General features: G+C 42.5%; 1 protein-coding gene across 1 annotated transcript in view; it reads left to right on the top strand.

The window, feature by feature from the left end:
* Positions 1-662: 662 nt before the first annotated feature.
* Positions 663-27,817, top strand: part of LOC113409629 (A disintegrin and metalloproteinase with thrombospondin motifs 18-like) — a 104,204-nt gene continuing 77,049 nt past the window's right edge. The window contains exons 1-2 of the mRNA XM_026663765.1: positions 663-972; positions 2,842-3,158. Coding sequence (XP_026519550.1) covers positions 663-972; positions 2,842-3,158 — 627 coding nt within the window. The remainder of the gene's footprint in view (positions 973-2,841; positions 3,159-27,817) is intronic.

Genomic DNA, 27,817 nt, shown 5'->3' with positions numbered 1-27,817 from the left:
AGGGATAATCGTGCCTCGCACTTGTGTAGTCTCCTCTGCCTGAGGCTCTCAGGGTGGGTTTGGTGGGGGCACAGTGGGGTAAGCTGGCATGGCAAGGGTAAGGATCCAGGCTAGCTCCCACCCTCGGCCCCACTGAAAATCAATGGGGGGGGGGGCTTCCTGTTTATGCCAGAGCTAAATTTTTCCACCCCCTCAGTGAGTTGCGGAAAGGGGTCACCCAGCAGGTCAGTGCCAGACTCCAGAGGAACCCAGGTGTCCGGGGCATCCCCCCGCCCCTCCCCCCTTACCCCGGCAGCTCGGAGCACACGCGGCTCCCGCAGCTGGGGAGGGAGGCTCGCGCAGCCGCTGCTGCCTCCGGATTGGCCCGCGCCCGCGCTCCCCCTCCCGCGTCCCCCAGGCCCGGGGGGTGGGGGGGGCTGAGCGGAGCGGGGGCGCTGGAGCCGGGGCTGTCATTCGTCTGCAGCAATTTAAACCCTGCGCGCCGGCCGTGGCTACCTGCGAGCCTCTCCATGGGAGCCTCCGCCCCGGGGCACGCTGCGGGCGAGGCGGTGGCGCCGCAGTAAGCGATGCGGGGCTAAGAGCCCATGCGACCATGCGGGAGACCCGGCCGCTCCTGCTGGGTATCCGTGGGAGCAGGTAACATGCGAGGTGCCCGGAGGATCATGGACTGGCTCCTGCTCTTCGTGTGGACGTTACCTGTGGCGGTTCTCAACAGCAGCTCCATGCAATTCCTGACCATCCTGTGGCTTGGCGGCATTGCAAAGGCAGGTCGAGAGCACTTTCTTTCGCAGTCGCCTGGAGTGCGTCCATGCCAGGTGGCGGAGCCTTGTCCAGTGACTCTCGCCCAATACCCCCTTTTCTCTTTTTTTCCCTCTCTCTTGCAGACCCTTCAGCTGTGCTGCCTCTGTTGCGTGTCTTTTGCAGCAGCTTTAACCAGTGACAGCAGCTGCAGCCTCAATGGACTGAATCATGGTTTGTGTCTATATCTATATCTATATTTTAACAGTGCATGCAAGCGTCTTTGTGAAACGGAACAGCCAACCTAACCCACAAATGTTGGTCCTTCTTTTCAATGAATATAAACGGAACCCAGGCATGCGGCTGTAAGCCTACATGCAGATTGAAGGTGCCACCAGACTCCTTGTTGTTTATGCAGATTTAGTATCTCTGGAGCATGGGCAAAATAAATAGGGCACGAGTTGAAAAATGAACAATAACCACAGAGACTATTTTTAAATGCCAGGAAAATAAAAAAAAAAAGGGCAAAGAAACAACATTTCCATTCAATTATGGAAAAAAAATAATAGAAAACCAGGGGGAAATAAACCATGCAATCCAGGAAGGAAAAACAAAAAAAACAAAAACAACCATCTTGTATAAACAGGATTATTTTGTTGTTGTTGTTCCCACGTGGCAAAAAATAGTGTTTTGATGTTGTTACCTTTTGGAAGCTTGCAATATCTCTCTATATATTTGCACTTGCTGAGAGTGATAAGTACAGTGCAGTGCGCACAGGTTTCAGGAAGGGAAAATACTACTGCAACCCATGTCTGCTGGGGGATTCCCTTCTTCCAGCAGCTGCTTGCATTTTTGGCTACCAGCCTGCTTAGTATCCTGAGCTTCTGCCATTGATTAACACCACTTAAGGAAAGTGAAAGCCCTTGATGTATTGTTTCCACTGTCTAGAGCAAAAAGAAACCTATCACTGGCTACGTTTTCAGTGTAATATGCACCCAATAAAATCAGTTCAAGGCAAGGAGATTAATAGTATGCAACATCGGCTACTATATAAGAACATATTTTTGTTCTTTATAAGGATGTATTTCAATTTAAGAAAAAAAAATTATCATCAAAGATATGGATATCTTTAGGCATTCTGACCAAGATACACATCAAAAGGTAAGCAGTGCTAGGAAGTAGGCTACTTAATATAGTGTTTTAATGTAAGCCATGCTGTCACTTGCAGGAGTACCTGCAGTCCTGATTCAGCAAAGAACTTGAGTAGGTACCTAATTTCAAGAGTGTAAGTAGTCATCACCCTGTGAGTAGATCAATGGGACTACTCATGTGTTTAAAGTTAGGCACATGCTTAAACACCTCACTGAATCAGGCTCTATATTCTTCTCTTCTCCAGATATTTTGAGTTGATCGTATTTTTCTTCTCCCAGATATGCACAGAATTTCTTTCACATAATGTAGCCAAAACAACTGAATGACTGAATAAAGGTTATGAGGTAGTATGTAATCTCTTTCTGGTGAAGGTCAGTTACGATTTGAAACCTAGTCTAATCAAGACACTACAAAGAGATGAGGTCTGACTCTGTTAAGGAATTAATAAATTAATCCTTTAATCCAGTTGAACAAATGGAACAATTCTACATAATCTGTTAAGCCAATACCAAGGCTATAATATTTGCTACACTCTTGGGAAAAAAATAACAACAACAACTACATACAAAAACCCACTCTTCCCATGTGACAGCAATTAATATAGGGGGAGGGGGAAAATCTATAGACTTGCTGCTGATGACAAATGTCTTCACAAGAGTGACTGTGAGAAAGTTCACAGCTATGATAGTCTGTCCCTCTCAGTGGGGCAGAAAGGAAACAAACACTGTATTAGAGTCTGTGTGACTTACACTGAACAGCTTGGAGTTGCTTTAGATGAATTTATGCATGCGTTAGATACATGTAGCCCTTGGATCCTTGGTGCCATGCCCTAAATGAGGAAACTTCATGCCACAGTGAAAGTCTGCTGCATAAATTAGCGCTATGTTAAAAAATGACATACGCTTTATTCATTGAGTACAAAGGCTGATGGTCAACATTTTGCCATTACAGATTACGTATTTGTGACACCTGTCGAAGTGGATTCCAGTGGATCATACATCTCACATGATGTTTTGCACAGCATTAGGAAAAAGAGATCAACTCAAAGTTCAAAGAGTTCCTTGCACTACAAATTTTCAGCATTTGGACAGGAACTGCACTTAGAACTTAAACCTTCTACCATATTTAGCAACAACTTTATTGTCCAGGTACTTGGGAAAGATGGAGTCACAGATTCTCAGGAACGTGAAGTTGAGCGGTGTTTCTATCAGGGATTTATAAGGAACGATAACACCTCTTCAGTAGCAATATCTACATGTGTAGGCTTGGTAAGTGTTTCGTTAAACCAAATTTAGCATTAGATTTTCATATGCAGAAAATACCGATTTTGATTAAGTTATCAGATTCCTGAAACATACAGGATAGTTTTCATGCCATGGACCATTTTACAGATTTTCCTAACATCATTAGCTGAACTAGCATCATCATGTTTAACAAGAGAGCTTTAATGATAGATGATAAACTCTGTCTTTGTCTCACTACTGGTGTTTTTTGGGGGGGGGGTCACAATTTTTAAGAAAAAAACCCAGTTTGATGGCAGATGTGTGTAATAAATCCAGGAGAATTTTCATCCATTCTCAGAGCATGCATGATAGCTGTAGACAGTGTCTAAGTGCTCTGATAAGGTAAATGCCCTTCTTGCATTTGTGAATAGTCCGTATTCTTGCTTCTGTGTTTGGACTACTTATGCAGTAAAATTTGCAAGATCAGGCCATAAAATTATGAGAAAAAAATAAACATTATTTCTAGGATTGTCAGGTGCTTGAGGGAGAAATCTGGCACCCAACTCTCATTGAAATCCAATAGGAGTTAGGTGCTTAGCTCCCTTTATACTACTTTTGAAAGTTTCAGCCTTCATTGATTAAAAAGTCTTAATTGGTGAACCCTGTTCTGAGTGTAAGTATTTTGCTTGCAGTATTTGCTGTTTACCACTGTGTTTTCCAAAATGATGAAAAAAATCTTACTAACATAAACTTTTTTTAGACTACATTCTACATTGTTTTATCCCTAAGGAAGTCTTCATTGATTCATTGGCACAATGCAAAAGAACATCAACAGAGTTGAATAGCTCTTATGTCCTAGGATAAAGGTCTTGCTTTCCATGCAATCCTCCTAGAAAAAATGGCTGGTGTGCACCATGGTAAATATTTGGATTGAAGCAATAACATTCATGGCATTAGAGTATCTGAGGGGATACATGGCTTATGAGGTCAGTTAAGATCTGAAATCCAGATGAGGTGTTGAGTGAATCTCCAATTCCTTCATTGCAAGGATACTTGGATATATGACAGTCACTAATGTATGACAAGACAGAAGAAAGATGCATTGAAAACATTCATTTACTTTGAAAATAAATACAGTTTCATTTAGCATTTTCATATTCAGCTCCCTGGAAATGGTTGGTCCATAAGGAAGAACTGTAGGATGTTGAGTGCTGCTTGAAATGGGCTGGATTATACTTTGAATGCCATGTTGCTTTTTCTTTGTTAGTAACAACTACTAAAAGGAGTTAGCGTCATCTATGTCATCCAAGCAGTTGGGACAGGGGCTTTTACAGCAGGTGCTGGGAGTTGGAATGAAGTTTTCTTTGTTTTTTGTTATGTTTGTAGTGCTGATGATATCAACAATGACTGAGGTGTTGGTTTTGTTCTAGTAGAGTGGCTTCATTTCTACGATCACTAACTTTCTTTATATTTGTTTGTAAACCATTTTCACTTCCCGTCATGTTTGTGGTTCCTCTGAGGTAGATATCATATCACTGACAATTCTTACATTTTGTTATTACATTGGGTAGGCTTTGTATTTAACAAATGCATTATTAGAACTATGCGGAATAATGTTGAAATTTGTTGATTCTTGTCTGGAGAACCAGGGCTCAAGTCTGCCTTAGGTCACAGGGAAACTGAGTTTAGCAATTTTACCTTAGTCTGAGATACCTTGGTCTTGTACCACTGTCTCGCTGTACAAAGTGTCATGACTGGCAGTCTTTGCTTAGGAGACACCCAGAATTTGAACAGAAGGGAGTGAATATTGTGATTGAATTGATTTTTATTTTGGCAGAGCATGAGGTGCTTTCCAGTACCAGGCTGTCTCCAGTCCATGACTTTTCTGAATTACAAGGCTCACTAGATTTGCCCTAATAATAGATATTTTAAACTGACAATTGTAATTCATCTTCACTCATAACCTACTCCTAACATGTTATAAAAACTGCAACCATGCTTTTTTCCCAACCATATAATAACTTCTACACAACAAACGAATAGTAAAAATAATCAACAAAATTCTCAGTTCCTGAGTTTACTGGTCTGCTTGGCTTAGAAATATGCCATCATCTGTCTGTAATGAAACCACCAAAATCCTTGATTGCAATCCAAATTCAGTAATCATACATGAAGTCTGGACGCTGTGCTGTGATCAAGGCTACCTCGTGAATAGCCTCTATATCCTCTTTGCACCAACTACTTTTGTCACTTGGTTGCCCTTCTTTCCTATTTGCTTTGTTCACTGCAATTAAACCGAAAGTGGTGTTTCTTCTATATGGTTGGTAGCACTAATCTTTCCATTGTTCCTTTCATTAGCAGTAGCTTCCCTACAATAAAACTGCAGTGACCCATTCTTTCAAGCCTGGAACACCACAATGTGATTTGGAAGCAATTGCATTTCAATAGACTACAGGGACTCTTTGATCTAATTTTGTGGATGACCTACAGTATTCAGTCATTCAGTTGTCTGTTATATGCCACTGCCTGCGGAGTGGCAATGGACTGTTATCTTGAGTGACCCTAGTTGAACAGTAAAAAGGAGCAAGGATTTGTTGCTTTGCTGTAGACTTGCTAAGAGAAGTTTACATTGAACTATATGTACCTCAACAAAACCTTGGCATATAGCTTAGCAAGTAATAAAATAGCAAACCCACATATATTTTTTTTTTCATGTTGTTTGTAGACTGTGACCAAATTTTGACTGCTGTATTAAAGTCAACTCAGGTACATGGATGTGACAGAGGGCAGAATTTGGCCGATGACTTTTATTTGAAAAGGTGGAAACTCCTATGTTCCTAACATCTTCCTCTTTGACCTCCCTAATACCCACATTGCCCTCATCAACCTTATGTGTGCACGTGCACTCTCTCTCTCTCTCTCTCTCTCTCTCTCCAGCTTTGCCCAGCACTCTGATGACATCACCCTGTCTTTAATCCTCCCCCTTTGCTCCCCATTATGTATATACAGATTTTGTGTACTTGTCTGTAAGCTGGTTGGGACAGGGACTGTCTGCACTGTCTGAAGAACAGGGAGTTTAAGTGATTCATCTGAGGTCACCCAGTCAATCAGTGCAGAGTAGAAGAGAATCCAAGTGTTGTAACTCCCAGTAATGTTGTTCTTAGTAATCCTCTATATTTGTCACATGTGGGTATACAGAGTAGGACACATTCCCCAGCTACGCCAGTCCCCTTTTCCCCTATAAAGTCAAACCACCATAGAAAGTTTACGCTGTTGTCCAATACACGAGGCACTGAAAGTAGGGAAGGTTGTGAATGGATTACTCATTTGTAATCACTTCTCATTTCTGTGGATGTTACTTTCTCTGTTGGGAGATACTGCGAAGAAATGCAACGTAAATGCCTCTGGACGAGAAACCTGGAGAGAGAGGTGATTTTATATTGGTGTCTGACTCATAGGAGTTCTCCCATGATTGGTCATTTTGGCTGTTTCCCACAGCTAGTTGAAGTTAGTGAAAAGACTGCCTTTGGATCAGGACCCTATCCTTGGGCCAAATTCAGCACTAAGCAAGTGTGACATCACTGAGGCCAGAGGAGTTGCACCTGCTTACACCAGAGCTGAATGTATGCCTTTCTCTCCTTTTTATTTACGTACCTCAATTAGGGCAGCGAAGAGCCAGCTTCATGCATTAGCCAGTGCCCTCCTTTGTTTTTGGTAAGATGTGATTGAATCTTTCATTACGAGGGGCCTCTTTCTCTTGTCTCAAGTTCTGTTGTGTTTGCTGGTGTCTAGTCAAGGGAAGAGAACAAGGAGGAAAGGATGAATCATGTTACAATCACTGAGCTGTCAGCGGAGTCTGTGAATAAAAGGGTGGTTGTAGCACTGAGAGATAAACAGGAGATGTATTAATTCAGTGGGAGTTGTGTGTGCATGTCTGAGGGCAGGACTTAGTTCACAGTATCAATGAAGCCACAAAATTAAAGCTTCTCAGTGCAGTCTGGCCACCAAAGAGGCTTGCAGGGAGAGTCATGCGCTTGTGCAACTGAATGACTGAGAAGAACCCCATATTAGCATTATTGAAGTGACTCCAACAACACCTGTTACTATAAAGGTTGCGTTTTATGTCCAATTAAATATACTGAGACAAATCCCATGGTACTTACTCAGTCAAACTGCCAGTGAAATCGATTGGCCAAATTCTGCTCTCACTTACACTGGTGTACATTGAAATTAACTGTTGATTGCATGAAGATGCTTTAGACTTATACAGGTGCAAAAGGACAGAATTTAGTCCAGTAGGAGTTTTGGATGATTAGAAACTGAGGATTCGACTCATTCCCAATAGTAGTATTAGTCTATCCACGAGTCAGTAGCAGATACTATAATTATTTCTCCATTATACCAGAGCAACATGAACAATTTGAACTGCGCTTGAAATGTACAATGTCCCCCTGAATTCACCCCATGCTATAATAGCATGAAAGAGGAGGAAAGAAATTTTAATTTGTCAGTGAAATCTTCCTGACATTTAATAGAAGCCGCATCCTTGGAGACATTTAAAATTGCACTGGGCAGATCACTAGACAGTGCACTGCAGGGCTGAGGGGGCTGAGCTCGATGTCTGGGCCAGGAACTGGCCTTTTCCATCTGTGTGTGCTCGACCCTGCACCCATTGATTTCAACAGTCCAGGATAAGGCACTCTGATTCTTCTACTGCTTTCACGGTGCTTATAACAAAAGTAATTGAGACTTAGGGTTTGGTAGTGATCTGCCCTCAGTGGGCAGGAGGTAAAAATGTATACTGTGCCTTCACAGTTGGGGGCACAATGGCCGGGTTACTGCTGTCATTGTACATGAATATGGCACAATTCTCCATGAAGTTCCAGTTGAGTAGGTGCAGACTCTACATAGGGCTCTACATGGACAGAGTGGTCCTTGAATGTGGCACACATTCAGAGGACTCATGCTTATAGGAACAATTTAGCCCCCTGGGCCATATCCTTTCTCCACTACCTTTGTACTGCAGAAATGGCCCAGAGAATGGAAATCTGCTGCAGCTTCTCCTACAGGGGTGTAGAGCAGGCATAACTAACTTCTGTGCCAATTCTCCTTAAGCTTCCCGAATGTAGGAGGTGTGTTGGGGCAGGGAGAGGCCACAGCTGGAGTGCACTGAGCTTCCAGCAGTCCCTGATCCATTGGGGGTAACCAGTGTAATTTAGAGAAACCCTTAGGCTGTTCTGAGTTACACCAGGGACACATTATAACCAGTTTCAGGACCAGGAAGCAGCACTGTTTTTGCCCACCGTCTCTCCCTTCAAGAGTCTGGCCCTCAGTCTTGATTTATCATTACTTCAGAATATGTGAAGGGGGTTTATATGGATCAGTTTCTCTGTCTAGCCACAAAACAACAGTGTTTCGCTAGCTATATCAAAGACTTCCCATGCAACTTTGTTCCCACAGTTTTCCTAGCTAATTTCGAGGGAGATTACATTAAAATACCATACTAAAGGTCAGGAAAGGATGATATGTCTGGACAGAGACTTGACCTCCTAATGATGAGATGCCTTTGATGTAAATAAGGATTTTTATTTTAAACTGAATTTTTTTGACTTGGACTATAGCACTTATTATCCATTGCTCCTGAGACTTGGGAGATGTTTTTATCTGTTCTTATTGTAAAAGATTTTTCCGAAAAAATTAAACATTGTTGCTTTTTTTTTTAAAGTGGCAATTTCTACAGCTCACACCAATAATTGACCTATACAGGATTTCATTTTTCCCACTTTCAAACAGTGAATTTAGTGCTTGAGAAGGAGCCAGATTAACAGAACCAGAGAATAAAGCTGTCTATTTCCTCAAAACACAATGACAGCCTGGGAAACAGTTGTTTAAGTTGCCCCTGTCACCCATTCCCACCTCAAGGGCTGTGTAAATGACACACTGTGGTGCATTTTCTGCAGCAGCGTATTGGAATCATGACAGAGCATTGGTTCTGCTCTGTGCTCTATGACACAGTCCACTTAATTAAACAGATTTAGTGGTGTCTCAGGCCTGGCCTTGGAGGTAGCCCTTCCCAAAGCATAAGAGGGCAGTTCTTTCCCCAAAGGTATTAATTCCTTAACCTCTCTGTTAAGCGAGTTCATCAATTATGATGCTAGGTTTTTGTGATTTGGACACTTAATTGAACTGAGACCATGACTTGGTTTCATATATGCCACCCAAGGGAGGGCATGTCCAGTGTGTGCTGTGATTGACAGTTCATTACCAATTCCCTGAGTCATCCAGTCCTTTTGGGAACTTATTTCTTGTAATCTTAGTCATGGTATATATTTCTTAAACATACACTGTTGCCATCAAATCTTTGGATACATCATTCAAAGCTATACATTGTGTAAGCTCTTTGGGACAGAAACTGTCTTGTTGTGTGGACAACACTAAACATAGTGGGGCTCTGATTCATGATTGGGGCATCTAGACACTATCTAAATAGTGTTAAATGAATTATTATTATTATTATTCATAAGATTTGTTTGAACTCTGCAATGTCCGGACATTGTCAGGATAAATCTTGGGACGGATGCCCAGCAGGTGTAAATCTGCATAATCCCAAAGGTGCTGTAGATTTCCTTACCTGTGCTGCTAGTCGCACATCTGACTAGTCAAGCTGGCAGAATTTGAAACACCGGATTGATTTGCCATGGTTTAGGCTCATTGTTTACTGCTTCCACTGCGTTCAGTAGCGAGAGTAAACAACATACTAAGTCGTTTCCACACCGTTTATATTTAATTTCACATTCTGGTTCTCATGGGTAAACTCAATGTTGCTGGCGTTTCCATTCACAACTTCTCAGGGGATTGTTTAAATTAAAAAAAAAATCTATTTTCAATTAATTTGTTTTTCATGATTGCAAGACAATATTTCTTTTATTGTTGGGCCACATCCTTAGTTGGTGCAAATTGATATTGCTTCACTGAAGTGGAGCTTGTGTTTGCTACAGAATTAACTTGAGTGGTGCCCCAACTTGAGTCCCATCCACACAAAGACCCTTAACTTGAGTGTGGTGGCACTTTTCACTTGCATTGGCTGGCCCATCGGGGGGCATAGGCTCAACCTCAAGTTGGCACAACTCGTCAGGCGCTAACACAACCACCCTGTGGAGCTCCAGTGAGGCCTGATGGAGCTCTGCCCATTGACATCATATGAAGATCTGACCCATTATAGTTTGGATTGGGAGAGCTCCATCTACTAGAGCCTCCCCTGGGATAGTGCTTGGGGTGTGCTAGATCACTGGGATCTGATCTGGATATGGATAGAGACCTCTTTAATGTTTTTAATGAAGTAAATACTAATGGGAATTGTGTGATCATGGGCAGGGGTGAAAGTAACTGGGGTGAGAGGACACTTACTGGTATGGGGGGGGGTCTCAGGTGGAAGGGGCAGGACTGGGGGTCAGCATCCCCCAGCCAGCCCTTGGCCCGCACCGCCCGGGGCTCCCGTGTTGATTTAAAGGGCCCAGAGCTCCGGACGCCGCTGCTGCAGTAGTGGCATCCAGAGCCCCGGGCTCTTTTAAATCGCCGGCCCCAGGGCAGCTGCTCCCTTTGCCCCCCCCCCCCGGCTGGCAGCAGGCGGGGGGGGCGCCAAAGGGGGGGGGGCGGTAAAGCGGGGGGGGGTCCTGCCGAGGGGGGGGGGGGGGGCGCAGCAACATTAAAGTGCTGCTGCGGCAAAGGACCATCCTTAAAGCGCTGCTGTGGCAGCACTTTAATGTCCCTGCCCCTTTTGCCTCCCCTGTCAGGGCCCCTGACGGGAGGCAAAAGGGGCAGCGCTTTAATGTGGGCTGGGTATGGTAGTAATAATAGGGATCAGATTTTCCTGGATGCGATAGCTGATGGATTCCTTCACCAAGTAGTTGCTGACCAACAAGAGGGAATGTCATTTTAGATTTGGTTTTAGTGAGTAGTGAGGCCCTCATAGAAGAAATGGTTGTAGGGGACAACCTTGGTTCGATCGATCATGAGCTAATTCAGTTCAAACTAAATGGAAGGATAAACCAAACTAGATCTGTGACTAGGGTTTTTGATTTCAAAAGGGCTAACTTTAAAAAATTAAGGATATTAGTTAGGGAAGTCAGTTGGACTGAAGAACTTGTGGATCTAAAGGCGGAGGAGGCCTGGATTTACTTCAAGCCAGGGGTCGGCAACGTTTAGCACGCAGCTCGCCAGGGTAAGCACCCTAGCGGGCCGGGCCAGTTTATTTACCTGCTGACGCGGCAGGTTCGGCTGATCGCTGCCCCCACTCGCCACGGTTCGCTGTCCTGGGCCAATGGGGGCGGTGAGAAGCGGCGCGGGCAAGGGATGTGCTGGCCGCGGCTTCCCGCCGCCCCCATTGGCCCGGGACGGCGAACCGCGGCCAGTGGGGGCAGCGATCGGCCGAACCTGCCGCGTCAGCAGGTAAATAAACTGGCCCGGCCCGCCAGGGTGCTTACCCTGGCAAGCCGGGTGCCAAACGTTGCCGACCCCTGCTTCAAGCCAAGGTTGCAGAAACTATCAGAAGCCTGCATCCCAAGAAACAGGAAAAAACTCATAGGCAAGAGTTGTAGACCAAGCTGGATGAGCAAGCATCTTAGAGAGGTGATTAAGAAAAAGAAGAAGGCCTACAAGGAGTGGAAGATGGGAGGGATCAGCAAGGAAAGCTACCTTATTGAGGTCAGAACATGTAGGGATAAAGTGAGAAAGGCCAAAAGCCATGTAGAGTCGGACCTTGCAAAGGGAATTAAACCAATAGTAAAAGGTTCTATAGCCATATAAATAAGAAGAAAACAAAGAAAGAAGAAGTGGGACGCTAAACACTGAGGATGGAGTGGAGGTCAAGGATAATTTAGGCATGGCTCAATATCTAAACAAATACTTTGCCTCAGTCTTTAATGAGGAGCTATGGGATAATGGCAGGATGACAAATGGGAATGAGGATATGGAGGTAGATATTACCACATCCGAGGTAGAAGCCAAACTCGAATAGCTTAATGGGACTAAATTGGGGGGCCCAGATAATCTTCTTCCAAGAATATTAAAGGAACTGGCATATGAAATTGCAAGCCCATTAGCAAAAATTTTTAATGAATCTGTAAACTCAGGGGTTGTACCATATGACTGGAGAATTGCTAACGTAGTTCCTATTTTTAAGAAAGGAAAAAAATATGATCTGGGTAACTACAGGCCTGTTAGTTTGACATCTGTAGTATGCAAGGTCTTGGAAAAATTTTTGAAGGAGAAAGTAGTTAAGGACATTGAGGCCAATGGTAATTGGGACAAAAAACAAAATGGTTTTACAAAAGGTAGATCGTGCCAAACCAACTTGTTCTCCTTCTTTGAGAAGATAACAGATTTTTTAGACAAAGGAAACACAGTGGATCTAATTTACCTTGATTTCAGTAAGGCATTTGATACAGTTCCACGTGGGGAATTATTAGCTAAATTGGAAAAGATGGGGATCAATATGAAAATTGAAAGGTGGATAAGGAACTTGTTAAAGGGAAGACTACAATGGGTCGTACTGAAAGGTGAACTGTCAGGCTGAAAGGAGGTTACTAGTGGAGTTCCTCATGGATCGGTTTTGGGACCAGTCTTATTTAATCTTTGTATTACTGACCTTGGCACAAAAAGTGGGAATGTGCTAATAAAGTTTGCGGATGAAACGAAGCTGGGAGGTATTGCCAATACAGAGAGGGACCGAGATATCCTACAGGAATATCTGGATGACCTTGTAAACTGGAGTAATAGTAGTAGGATGAAATTTAATAGTGAAAAGTGCAAGGTCATGAATTTAGGGATTAATAACAAGAATTTTTGTTATAAACTGGGGAGGCATCACTTGGAAGTAACAGAGGAGGAGAAAGATCTTGGAGTATTGGTTGATCACAGGATGACTATGAGCCGCCAATGTGATATGGCCGTGAAAAAAGCTAATGAGGTCTTGGGATGCATCAGGCGAGGTATTTCCAAGTAGAGATAAGGAGGTGTTAGTACCGTTATACAAGGCACTGGTGGAATATTGTGTGCAGTTCTGGTCTCCTATGAATTCAAATTGGAACAGGTACAGAGAAGGGCTACTAGGATGATCCGAGGAATGGAAAACCTGTCTTATGAAAGGAGACTCAAAGAGCTTGGCTTGTTTAGCCTAACCAAAAGAAGGCTGAGGGGAGATATGATTGCTCTTTATAAATAAATCAGAGGGATAAATATCAGGGAGGGAGAGGAATTATTTAAGCTTAGTACCAATGTGGACACAAGAACAAATGGATATAAACTGGCCATCAGGAAGTTTAGACTTGAAATTAGACGAAGGTTTCTAACCATCAGAGAGTGAAGTTCTGGAATAGCCTTCCAAGGGGAGCAGTGGAGGCAAAAGACATATCTGGCTTCAAGACTAAGCTTGATACATTTATGGAGGGGATGGTATGATGGGATAGCCTAATTTTGGCAATTAATTGATCTTTGACTATTAGTGGTAAATATGCCCAGTGGCCTGTGATGGGATGTTAGATGGGGATAGGATCTGAGTTACTACAGAATTTTTTCCTGGGTGTCTGGCTGGTGAGTCTTGCCCACATGCTCAGGGTTTAGCTGATCGCCATATTTGGGGTTGAGAAGGAATTTTCCTCCAGGGCAGATTGGCAGAGGCCCTGGGGGTTTTTCGCCTTCCTCTGCAGCGTGGGTCACTTGCTGGAGGATTCTCTGCACCTTGAAGTCTTCAAACCACAAGTTGAGGACTTCAATAGCTCAGACATAAGTTAGGGGTTTGTTACAGGAGGGGGTGGGTGAGATTCTGTGGCCTGTGTTGTGCAGGAGGTCAGACTAGAAGATCATAATGGTCCCTTCTGCCCTTAAAGTCCATGAGTCTAGTTGACAATACTCCTTTAAATAAAACCCTGAATCTGACTTGAACTTTTTTGGATAAATACATTACAAGCAAGGTTTTCCTCTGTCTTTCTGATTATGTCACTGGGAGCAGGAGCTTTGGTTCTTTCTTGCCTTTTCTTATCCCATTTCAATCCAAATTCTGTTGCGGCAGGTCTAGCATAAATTATGATGTGCTAAAGGCATTTTCCATTGATTTGCACTGACAGTGATTTGACCAGCTATGTGATGGGCTGATGAAAGCAAAATTATTTTTGTTTCAAACAGTAGAGCCTTTTTGAAAATTTAGATGTAGAATTTAAGGAAGCTTGAAATCATAATACTTTGCATTAATAGAGTTTTTGTTAAATGGAAATCTCACAGCAATTTATAAACAAATTAATTAAGCCTCAATACATGCCTATGAATTAGATGTGTTATCTAAGAAGGTAATCCTGGCATATTGTTGTTTGGAAAAAGTCATGTAACATATTGTGTGCAGTATTGTAGCTGTGTCGGTCCCAGGATATTAGAGAGACAAGGTGGATGAAGTAATACCTTTTATTCGACCAGCTCCTGTTGGTGAGAGAAACAAGCGTTCGAGCTTAGACAGAGCCATTCTTCAGGTCTGGGAAACGTACACAGAGTGTCACAGCTAAATAGAAGATGGAACAGATTGTTTAGCACAGCAGTTCTCAAACTTTTGCACTGGTGACCCCTTTCACATAGCAAGCCTCTGAGCGCGACCCCCCCCTTATAAATTAAAAACACTTTTTTATATATTTAACACCATTATAAATACTGGAGGCAAAGTGGGGTTTGGGGTGGAGGCTGACAGCTCACAACCCCCCCATGTAATAACCTTGCGACCCCCTGAGGAGTCCCGACCCCCAGTTTGAGAACTCCTGGTTTAGCATAAGTAGTTGTAACAAATATGTAACAAGTTAGTAACTCTTAATTTACCTCCTCAGAAGTCATTAATATTGAGGGCTGGAGAAATGCAAGGCAATCAGATCATATATTCAAAGAAGGGACTCTTGAATCACTGCTGCTGGAAACAATTATTGCCCTATCTTGTGATTCACAATTGTTTTTCCTCATCCTGTAAGTTAATTTATCTTTTATAATATTCATCTATAAGGTGGGGAAATCTTTCCAGCAGTTTATACAGTAAGATGTAAATTCTAGTCTACCTGTTTGAATGATTACAACACTGAAATATATATATATATATATATATATATAACAATAATACTTCTTGTCCCTAAAGGGAAATATTGACCAAGGAGAATATGAGGTCAAGAAATATTAGTTTTGACTTCTATAGAAGCCAGTATGTACTTATTATAAAACAAATGGAATGCTGCAAGTCAAGTGTAGCGTCTGAAATAGTCCACATCACACCAATTTTAATCAAAAAGTAGCTTGGCAACATGCTATTGGCTGCCCTTGCAGGGCTCTTGGCTATCTAAGCTGGCGGGAAGTTGTTTTTTTACCCTTTTGTGGCATTAATGTTTCCTGATTCTCCAGCTCTGTCATATGCACACAATTTTAGCACATGTGGCTTTATCCTTTGAGGTGTTGGGTCTCTTTGTTCACAATGGAACCACTTTAGTGCATCTGGTTGCCCTACATATGTTCAGTGAAGCTCTTCTGCATTGCAGCTGATTATTACTATTCATAGAAATGTATTTATAAGACTTTTCAATGGATTTACACAAAACACACTAGACCTACACTAATGTTTTCCTTTTGTTTTTGCAAACCACTGCACAGTATGGCATCCAACTCATTTAAGAGAGTAATAATACATTCTGTGCATAGCAGATACGCAGACAAAATATGGATCACTCCTCAGACCTGTTATCTTTCTGCTATGAGAGAGAATTGTTTTATAAAACAAATAAAATTAGATTTTCAAAGACAAAATTAAAAACAGGTCTGATTTTTTTCTCTACATACATAATTATGTGAGTGAAAAATACGAGTTCTAGGCATTTAAAAATAACTATGTCTGGAACAGGCTTGTTTTATGTACCACATCTTCATTATTGCTGTGGTGTTTTTTTTTTTTTTTTTTTTTTTTTTTTTTTTTTTTTTTTTTTTTTTTGTAGGAAGTCATTATCAGAACCATAAGTTTTAAATTAATCTAGTCAAAACCTCAGGAAACATTTAAAGTTAATATTGTAATCGGAAATGTAGTACTGTAGGTAAAAATGAAAATGGTCCTAGTGAAGGAAATCTGTGAATGATGCAAAACTTCGAGACAGTAGAGTGGTGGGAAAGTTTGATTTAAAGGAGCAAATTTGGGTTCGCAACACTTGTTGTTTTCACTTTTGACATCTAGGAGTCCGGTGGCATTCACTGGTTCCAGTGAACATATGTATGGAGATTAGAGCTCCAGTTCTGGGATGTAGTGGAGCTGAGCTTTCTGTAGCTTAGTGGGGGTGGTAGAGGAGACAGAGGGGACTGCATACCTTTGCACTTCCCAGACTGTACTGTCTGCAATAGCTCCCTATGTAGTCCTCCTACAGCCCAGGCTAACCAGAGCACTCTCTTCCGCCATCTGGCTTCTCATTGTTAGGAGGGCAACATAGGGATGTTCTGCTGTCCCTATGTCATCAGGGATATTGCCCAGTGTAGATAATTGCTGCATTTCTGACTCCTGTATGCCCACAGAGCTCATACTGGGTTGCAGAAGACCCCAGAATCAGGGCACTAAATGTATCAGTAATCATAATTGAATTCCTGCTTGAAAGCTGTGGCATAGTGCATCTTCGTCCAGCAGACAGGTCATGATCTAAAACATCAGAAGATGTGGGTTGTATTCCTGGCTCAGGCACAATCTTGATGAGTAAACTTGGGCAATGTGCTTAAATCTTTATAAGCCTGATGTTCAGAGATTCTGAACACCCACGACTCCAGCTGAAGTCAGTGGGAGAGCTGCAGGCACGCTCCAAACTCAGACCCTAATCTGGCTCAGATTCTCATTTGTAACGTGGAGATAGTGATGTTTAATACTTAGACTGTTTTGAATGTGTAGCTCTCAAAGCACTTTATAAATGCACTATCATCAATGGGAATTTTTTGAAGTTTGCCATGAGATCTTGGGTTCGACCAGTACTGTCAGTTTTTCCAAAAATAGGGCATTCTTATTGGGACAGTTCCTTAGATGGAAACCTCCACTAGTATGAGTTTAAGCGTAAAAATACATTCGGACACAACAAACAATTAAGCAAAGCAGTTATATTTTCTCTGCAGAACAAGCAAGCATGAATTACATTTCCAGAGATAGTTTAATAATTCTATTTGCAACTATGGTAATTTGGAGGTGAATTTTTTTTAGCTTACTCCTGCACTGTACTTTAGGGAACAGTACTGCACTGACTATCTTTTCTTGCATTTTTAGAATTCTGTTTTTCTTGAGCAGGCTAATTCACGTACCAGTCACAGTTGTAAAAATATCAGTAATAAATACATTTCCAAGTTATATTATATGCTATGAAATCAACATTAGCAGGGAAAGTGTGTTGGGGATATTCAGTAAAAGGTAACTACAGCCCAGCTAAATTCCACACATAAGCCAGATCCTCAGCTGACATAAATCAGTGTAGCTCCATTGGCTATCAGACTATTTGTCCATTAAGTCTGATATCCTGCCTCCAGCAATAATAGCCAGTACTGATCACAAGAGAGGAAGGAAACGAAAAACAAAAACAAAAAAACGCCAAACAAAAAAGTGCATCATTTTCAAAGACTAGGGTAGATACCTAAATAAGTGGTCTGATTTCTAGAGCTGCTGGACATCTACAGCTCTCATTGATGTCACCTGCTCTATAGCCCTTTCAAGTCAGTAGCAAGACTCTTGTTGATGCCATTGGATTTTGGATCAGGTCCTACATAGGGAAGAGTTTCCTTCTGACCCTGTTGTGATCATGTTACACCTTGAAGCAAGAGATGTACCGTTTCTGTAGCACCGATTATTACCTGTATTATTTGGTTTAGCAGAGAGACATTGTGCACAGCTGAAAAGATTGCTGACTCATCAAGAAGGTGTGGAATGCTGGTAGAAGGACCTGACACAGGAACCTCGTAAATAATCCAAGGTAGCACCTTATTTTCAAATTTCATTGAATCAGAAGTGAGACTCAGGAAAACAGCCTATTGAAGGACAAGGAAACCCATCTTGCAGGCTGACCCCCGTCCTGTTCTCATGGACTGTCCTTACTGACTAACAATAGGGAGAAGTGAAACCAGGCAGGAGGTCAGCCAGCCACCCTGAGAACCAGCTGCTGCTGCTACTATTGGTAGACTACACTGAAATGCTTGGCATTTGATGCCTGGCCTTGCCAGATACACTTCAGTGCATTACTGTCAATTGTATTGATGCTGCAGCCAGAGTTTAGCGAGAGGGGGAGTGAAAGGAAATGCACTGAGAACCGCCAGAAACCCTAGGAAGGGAAGCCAAAGAGTAAGTATAATAGTTTACAGGGCCAGATTGTGCCCGGCTCCTGTTCAAATCCTATTGAAGTCAGCACTCCAATTCACTTCCTTGGCCTTTGGATCAAGCCACAAGTGTACCAGGGCAAGGAAGAGTTTTGCCTCTGGACAGTTGTACTCACATGAGTACAAGGACTGCACAAGGCTATTATGCCTAGCCAGCCTAATGGGAAAATGGAGGCTGCAGGACACAGCCTCAACATCTTCCTCACTGGGCAGGAGAGCTGGATGGCTGCAGAGGAGAGGGATGTTGCACCCTCTAAAGGAGTGCTGCAGATCTGGCATTCCATGCCAGGGAGCTCTGGGTGGCTATTTTACAATCTGAGGCACAATCGCTCCTGCAGCTTTCTGTGTCCTGGGCTATTTCCTTCAGCATGGTGCCATTCACAAAGAGTGCAGAAGCATTCTTGGCCAAGTAGCACACATTCAGTGCAAGTGTCATTGAACATCATATTGCACCAATCAGATCGTGACAAAGGGCTGCTCTCTCCATAAGCCCATGTGACAGAATAAATACCACTGTAAGGACAGTCTGGACTGAGTCAGCGAGAGAGGCTGACAGACTACAATGGTGAGCTGAATCTGGGGATCAATCAGACTTGGGATGTGATGAGCTTTACATTGCAACCCTTATATCAACATGTTTGTGGCCTTTGGGATGAGTCACCCTGACTACTGGTTTGGTTCTTTTTTTTGTATTTTCCCAGCCTTTTCTTGAAACCCTGTTTTATGGTATCCAAAATAATAACTTGACAGTAAACAGAATGGCAATGACTTCGGAGGAGTTGAATTTGGTTGTTGTGGCTGTTCAGATGTATCACTGAATAATTGTAAAGATTACCAAGTGAAAAAGTAAACATGACACTTTAATAAGTGGAGAGGAAAAACAGAAGGAAAGAGAATATTACTGCTACCTTAACACTCAGTATATGAGTGCCCCAGAGAGAAGGACTCTGCTACATAAACCAGCATATATTCATGATATAAATCAATACACTGTATTTCCTTTGCCCTGTTTCCAAACTGGGTTAAGTTTTGGGCACATTTGTGTGCAGACAAGCACAGGGCATTTGGCTGTGGTGTTAGATTTCATAATCATCTCCATATACAAAAGCACCTAGAAGTCTTGCAAGGTGCTACATCCTCTTAGTTAACCATGTAACTGCATTAGTGCCTCTGGATACCCTACATATATTCAGTAAAGGTTTAAATGCTAATCCCTATATATATATATATATATATATATATATATAATATGACACACACACACAGTGCATCTGGTATGCTGATTAATATGAATGGAGATATATATTTAAATAGCATCTAGTATACCAGATCAATGCTAATCCTTTACTTTTGCAAACCACAGCAAAGTGTTGGTATCCAACCCCTTTAAGACTCTAACATGGTCTGTAGATAACTCCCATGTAATGCTTCTCAGCACTGTTATCATTTTGCCATTCAACATAATTGGTATGTCACCAGAATAAAATGAATAACGTTTAAAAATTTTTTTTTCTCTACACCCATAATTATATCTCAGTTAAAACAGTGATTTGCTGGGCATAAAGTGCTCCTTGTAGTAATTGAATTGATGCATAGCCTGTGTGCATATAAAAAAAATATTACAACTGCTATTACTACAAGGAATACTAAAAATGTATATTAAAGGAACCATAAAATGTCCATTAATTAGTCTTATCGCACAGTTAATGGAATTTATGAAGAATTAGACATATTTAGGAATGGCAAATTCATATGAATTCGTAGTGATAGAACACATTTTTAAAAAGAATGTGATTCTGTGGCCCACCCTAATCTTTTTGGTGAATTCAATGTATAAATACAAACTGGAGACAGTCAAATATGGTATCTCAGGGTGAAACTTTCAACAGGATGGGGAGTGTAGTTTAAACCCAGTCTTATCTCACTCTACTCCTACTGCATGATGGTTCTCAGCGAGGAAATTTTTGATTGATTCATAGCAACTGAAGTGCAGTTTAAAATTACACTGCTTTTAATTTCCTTGTTCCTGACAGATAAGGAGGGTGGGCATTTCCTGATTATATGGTATAAATTCAAAGCATTTCAGTTCCCCTGGGTGCTATTTGTGACTAATTTACTTCCATAGAACTTTCGCATTGCTGGTTTTATAGTGTGGGAGGAGTGTATGCTGTGAAGAGAGGAAATGTTTCACAACAAGTGGTCCTTCTGGATTTTCCTCTGTTTCTGTTACCACCTGGAAAGAAGAAAAGGTGGAATAAATGACTGATGCTCCAGATGGACTGCCTGAACAGTCACATCTTTAGTCATGACACATTAAGTTGAGCAAATTCATTCTGTGAAGTGGCATGATGGAACAGAATTGCACTTTAACTTCTAGCAGCACGACTAAAGATCACAGCCCAAAACACACAGGGGCAAACACTGCTTTGCCTCTCGCATGCCAGGAGTCCCATTGAAGTAAATGAGAATGGAATTCACTTTAGCCAGATAAAGACTGAATAATTTGCCTTTGGGTGGGTGGTGTGTTGGGTATTAGACTGAGGAGGTGAAATCCATCCAACCACCAACCTGGGACCTGGGCTGCAGGGCAGCTACCTTGTTGCTACTCCAGCCTAGAGCTTGGAGTAGCAGTGGTAGCTTCCTTGTAGTGTGCAAACATGGATCCAGTGGCCTCTCTCCCACCTTGCTCCCAACCCACCTCCATTGATACCTGTTAGGCCAGTGCAGAGACCACCACTCTCCACATCCATTCTGCTGGCATATAGCCCCTTCCACATAGTGCCACTGCAGGGCTTAACTGGGGCATTGAATCTTGACTCACAGAGCCACTGAATTAACAGGACTGCCTGTTTGTCCACAATGATTCCAGTGCCATTGAACTACAATAGAAGGCTTGACATTGTTTTGTTACCTCAGCAATGTTGTGCAGGCACAAAGGCTGGTAGTTTCAAGGGTGCCTGAGGGACTCTACTCCTAGACTATTACTATGAACCCAATAGGTTAAATAGTTATCTGTTATAATTAGAATATGTATTTGAGGTTAATATTCAGTTTCTCCAACAAGAAATGTTACGGAAGTGTAGTATTTAGTACACATCCAAAGAAGGATGCACAAATAAAAATGCTGGGGTAAATGTTCAGCTAGGCCTCTCTGAGGTCCCCATATTTGTGAAATTATGCGCACACATACTGGCATCCACATTTTGTAGGTGCATATACCCACTATAAAGCCAAACTCTTGCACACTTTAAATATCCTAGCATTTGCACACATAGAAATGCTGGACTGACATCTGCAAAACACATGGATGGCAAAGGGTTTTGTGAGTACACATAGGTTATTAGTGGACTTACAGTACACGTGAAAGTCTTAGACCCTGTCTATATAGAGTTTCTTGCACCACAGTTTGAAACCAGAATGAGCCACACCAATGCAAGTTCTTTTTAACACTAGTGTAGCACTCCCACCATGGGAGTTTGCATTGAAGCAGCTGGTTATGCAGATGTGAGTACATCAGTGCACAAAGCCTATGTACGGACAGAGCCTTAGTCGATGCAGATGTTGGAACCTGTAAAGGGTGGATGCAAATATGATGTTGTTCAAGTGATCTTTGCAGGTGAAAAGCTGAGCAGAGCCTTTTTCACCTTTAAACTTGGACGTGCAATGTTATGCATGCACATTTTTGACATTTTGTCTGTCATTCATAAGGCCACTGGAGTGCTTTGGCACACTGACTTTTTTCCTTACTAGCACACCAAATACACCATGATTCACAGCCAGATGCTTCAGCAGCTAGGCCCTGCAGCACTTCTTCAACTGCCTTCAGCTCTCACAGTGCTCCAAAGCCTTCCAGACCTTGACCCCCATTCCCCAGCTGCATGGAACCTTATCCCTTCTCCTGACCTATGACTGTTCAGCAGATGGAAGGTTAGACACTTTGGAAATTTGGTCTCCAAAGTGTTTCTGCTGAAGATTTTTAATTCTCAAGTGTCCTTAAAAGATACGTTTTAATACATTTTCAGGGATGAGGAAGATATTGCGTAAAGCAAAAGGTGGAATCTCTTCATAGACTTGCAGGAGAGAGGTAAAGTTACATGAATTCACATTTTCCCTGTTCTCCTCCATATTAAAGAGTGCAATCAAGATGCAGTGTTAGGATTTGTGATATTAAACAACAAATGAGGGCTTCAGAATTGGGCCCCAAATAATGACATGAGAGATGGGCCTAAACCCCGAGCCTCTGAATACCCACTGAATATTAAGGATGTTCAGTATCTGAACCTATGTCACAACTGTACAATTGGTAGAATACTGTAGGGAGTTTGAAATCTGGATCCTTCTCCAGGTTTGACTATTTTGCCCTGAACCCATCTCCTTGTTACATCGGTCCTCACTGTGTTAAACTGTCCACAAATTCCACACAAAGTATAGATGGTGAGACTTCCATACATTTGTACTGAAGTTAGGAACCTTTCCAGTAGATCTCTCTTCTTTTTCTTTAGACCAAACTGTTATTAGAGCTGGGCAAATAATGAATGTCAGCTGACAATTCTGAAAAATTGTTCCCCCCCCCCCCAAAAAAAAAAAAAAAAAAATAACCAAACAACTTTTGAATTGAACCCAAACCAAAAATTTTTGGTGAAGCAAAACGTCTAAAAAAAATGTAAGTCTGTTTTGCTCCACCTGTAAATGAAACGTTTTGATTTCGTGTATTTAACATTTTAAATAAAAAAAAATAAAATTAAAGGAAATTTTGAAAGTAAACATTTTGTTTCTTTATTCAAAACAAATGTTGAATTTCAAAAGTGTCAACATGATTTTTCTCCCCTAAACAAACAATTTAGTGAAATTGACACAAATTTGTGAAACTTTTCAGTTTCACGGAATCTGCATTAGTGTTAGTAGAAAAATGTTGCCTATCTCTACCTATTAGAGAGAGATTCCCTTGGAAAAAATATTGCTTCCCAACTTTTTCCATATCATTCTCTCTCCATGCACTGGGGGCATGTCTTCACTACCCGCCGATCCGGCGGGTAGCAATCGGTCTATCGGGGATCGACTTACCGCGTCTAGTGAAGACGCGGTAAAATCGATCCCTGATCGCTCTGCCGTCGACTCCGGAAATCCACCTCGGCAAGAGGCGGCAGCGGAGTCGGCGGCAGCGGTCGACTTTCCCGCGTCCTCACCGCCAGGTAAGCCGACCTAAAATACGCAACTTCAGCTACGGTATTCACGTAGCTGAAGTTGCGTATCTTAGGTCGGACCCCCGCTGTAGTGTAGACCCAGCCTGGGAGTCTCCTGCACCATTGCAGGTTCCACAGAGCACCGGTGGTCCATGTTTTGGGAACCCAATATACCAGACAATACATTTAGAAACACTTTACTGTGTAAATGCTTTCATCAAGAAATGCAGTTTATGTGCTTGAACCAAACAATGTAACAAAGCTTTGCTAGAGGCAATGGGAACTAAAGACTTCCCCTCTTGGACTGGCTTATGGACCTTTGTAGAAAAGGGGACTTTTATCTTCACCACTCAGCTTCTTTTCCATCCTCTGTTCCTCCCATCTTCAAATCTCTATAGGATTCAATGTGGCTGATCTCTTCAACTCAGTGAAAGGAAATACATAAATGCTCCCACACAGTTTATCACACTTTTCATAACAGTCCCAGCCAAACATGTTGTAAAAGTCGCAGAATGTCACAGACGTATACACAGTACAATATGTTACACTGAACGTACCCTTTCATTACCATCTTAGTCTTGTGGGGCATTTAAAAAAATAGACTATTATATGAGTCTGAATCACAACCACATGTCTGGTTTCAGAGTAGCAGCCGTGTTAGTCTGTATCCGCAAAAAGAACAGGAGTACTTGTGGCACCTTAGAGACTAACAAATTTATTAGAGCATAAGCTTTCGTGGGCTACAACCCACTTCTTCGGATGCATATTGAGTGAAACATATCGAGGAGATATATATACACACATACAGAGAGCATGAACAGGTGGGAGTTGTCTTACCAACTCTGAGAGGCCAATTAAGTAAGAGAAAAAAAACTTTTGAAGTGATAATCAAGGTAGCCAAGTACAGACACTTTGATAAGAAGCAAGTGTGAGAATACTTACAAGGGGAGATAGATTCAATGTTTGTAATGGCTCAGCCATTCCCAATCCCTGTTTAGCCCTGAGTTGATTGTGTCTAGTTTGCATATCAATTCCAGCTCAGCAGTCTCTCGTTGGAGTCTGTTTTTGAAGTTTTTCTGTTTTAAGATAGCCACCCGCAGGTCTGTCATAGAATGGCCAGACAGGTTAAAGTGTTCTCCCACTGGTTTTTGAGTATTATGATTCCTGATGTCAGATTTGTGTCCATTAATTCTTTTGCGTAGAGACTGTCCGGTTTGGCCAATGTACATGGCAGAGGGGCATTGCTGGCACATGATGGCATATATCACATTGGTAGATGTGCAGGTGAACGAGCCCCTGATGGTATGGCTGATGTGATTAGGCCCTATGATGGTGTCACTTGAATAGATATGTGGACAGAGTTGGCATCGGGCTTTGTTACAAGGATAGGTTCCTGGGTCAGTGTTTTTGTTCAGTGATGTGTGGTTGCTGGTGAGTATTTGCTTTAGGTTGGGGGGTTGTCTGTAAGCAAGGACAGGTCTGTCTCCCAAGATCTGTGAGAGTAAAGGATCATCTTTCAGGATAGGTTGTAGATCTCTAATGATGCGCTGGAGAGGTTTTAGTTGGGGGCTGAAGGTGACAGCTAGTGGTGTTCTGTTATTTTCTTTGTTGGCCCTGTCTTGTAGGAGGTGACTTCTGGGTACTCGTCTGGCTCTGTCAATCTGTTTTTTCACTTCAGCAGGTGGGTATTGTAGTTTTAAGAATGCTTGATAGAGATCTTGTAGGTGCTTGTCTCTATCTGAGGGATTGGAGCAAATGCGGTTATATCTTAGAGCTTGGCTGTAGACAATGGATCGTGTGGTGTGTCCTGGATGGAAGCTGGAGGCATGTAGGTAAGTGTAGCGGTCAGTAGGTTTCCGGTACAGGGTGGTATTTATGTGACCATCGCTTATTAGCACAGTAGTGTCCAGGAAATGGACCGCTTGTGTGGATTGATCTAGGCTGAGGTTGATGGTAGGATGGAAATTATTGAAATCATGGTGGAATTCCTCAAGGGCTTCTTTTCCATGGGTCCAGATGATGAAGATGTCATCAATGTAGCGCAAGTAGAGTAGGGGCGTTAGGGGACGAGAGCTAAGGAAGCGTTGTTCTAAGTCCGCCATAAAAATGTTGGCATACTGTGGGGCCATGCGGGTACCCATAGCAGTGCCGCTGACTTGAAGGTATACATTGTCCCCAAATGTGAAATAGTTGTGGGTGAGGACAAAGTCACAGAGTTCAGCCACCAGGTTAGCTGTGACATTATCGGGGATACTGTTCCTGATAGCTTGTAGTCCGAAACCTGTAAACTTTGACTGTTAGGAATCCAGAGATGGCTTTAGATCTGAATGATGTGGTTTCAGCCTGTCTCTAGATACTCTGGGCCAGATTCTCAGCAGGGATAGACTCTGTGGTTCAGTTGATTTCAATGAGACTACCTTGATTTTCACCAGCTGCGAACCTGGGCAGCTGGTGAAATCTAATAATATTGTTCCAACAACACAGAGTTGCAGTGCAGTACTAAGCAGTTATAAATTCTTGGACAGTCACCATATGATCAAACTTCTGCCTACTACAGAAGTTGTTCACTGGCACTTTATTGAAAATTATTTCATAGAGAGTTTTCCGGTACACTAAATTTACCCAGGGGGTAGCTTAATTGATTACAGCAAAGTTGCACCAGGGATATATTGGGCCCATGTCATCCTGCATTTCAATTATTATGGGTCAGTTTTTGCAGAGGGTGACCCGAAGTAGCATCTGTAATTTTGCACCTGTGTTTGAATTTTGGCAGCACATCTAATTACTTGCCAGTGGTAGCTACTCGATTCTGGGTAAAATAAGGTCGAGGTGCAAGAACTCTGTGTGCCCACAAATCATTTTGCTCACATAAAATTAGGAAGGCATATTTTAGGGGTGCAAATTGTTCTCTCAGAAATGAGGCTTGTTCATGACATAGAATCAAGATGAAACGTATCCAGTTTAGTTTAACAAATAACTCCCTTATTCCAGTGCATGCCTTGTATTAAAATCTGGATGTATAAGATGTTTATGTGGCTTACCATACATCTAAAAGATACAGCTGTCATTTTACAGGTTTTTTCATTTTGAAAAGCCATGAGAAAGGGATGAAATCTTATTTTAAATTAGTGGATCTTCAGCAAAATAATGGTGCTGTGCCGTGCAGATTTAGCACAACTTGAATTGCATCCAAACAGAAATAAAGTTTTACCACTTTATCAGAATTCAAAATCAGAATGGGATTCAGCTGCATCTAGAGTTGTATGCTATTTCACATGGGTGATTACACGAAAACAGGGGGAGTGAAACTGAAGCCCCCTACAACGATACCAAGTAAGTAAGCTTTGTGTGGGGGTATGAAGTGGAATAACCTATCGTAGGTACATATATGGTTCCCATCATTGTAGTACAGGGGTCGGCAACGTTTGGCACGCGGCTCGCCAGGGTAAGCACCCTGGCGGGCCGGGCCAGTTTATTTACCTGCTGACGCGGCAGGTTTGGCCGATCGCGGCCCCCACTGGCCGCGGTTCGCCGTCCCGGGCCAATGGGGGTGGCGGGAAGCGGCACAGGCGAGGGATGTGCTGGCCGCGGCCTGACGGCGAACTGTGGCCAGGGGGGGCCGCGATCGGCCGAACCTGCCGCGTCAGCAGATAAATAAACTGGCCTGGCCCGCCAGGGTACTTACCCTGGCGAGCCATGTGCCAAACGTTGCCGACCCCTGTTGTAGTATCTGAGCTTCTCACAATACCCCTATGAGGTAGGGAAGTGCCTTTTTACAGAGGGGGAACTGAGGTACAGATAGGCTAAGTGACTAGCCCAAGTCACATAGACTTTCTATGGTAGAGCATGGAATTGACCGTGGTTCTCTTAAGACCCAGGCTAGTGCCCTAATTTCTGAACCATGCTTCCCTTCCACGTGTCCTCTGTTCCGGGGAGGCAGGGTGGTGGTAAACCAGCTGTGCTTGTTTTATGGGTGATACTCCAGGCCTACCTGTTCTCCACAGAGTGGCTTGTGGCCATTGTCTGGTGTAACAAACTCATCGCAAGGGGTGTTTCAGCGACAACAAAAATTTAAAGGTTGGGAACCACTGATTTAACCTCTTAATAAGTAGTACACCCAGA

Source organism: Terrapene carolina, unplaced genomic scaffold (genome assembly GCF_002925995.2).
Source record: "Terrapene carolina triunguis isolate 2854851 unplaced genomic scaffold, T_m_triunguis-2.0 Scaffold33911, whole genome shotgun sequence".
Classification (NCBI taxonomy): Eukaryota; Metazoa; Chordata; order Testudines; family Emydidae; genus Terrapene; species Terrapene triunguis.
Note: the sequence above shows the minus strand (reverse complement) of the source record. Positions and strands in the feature narration are given on the sequence as shown.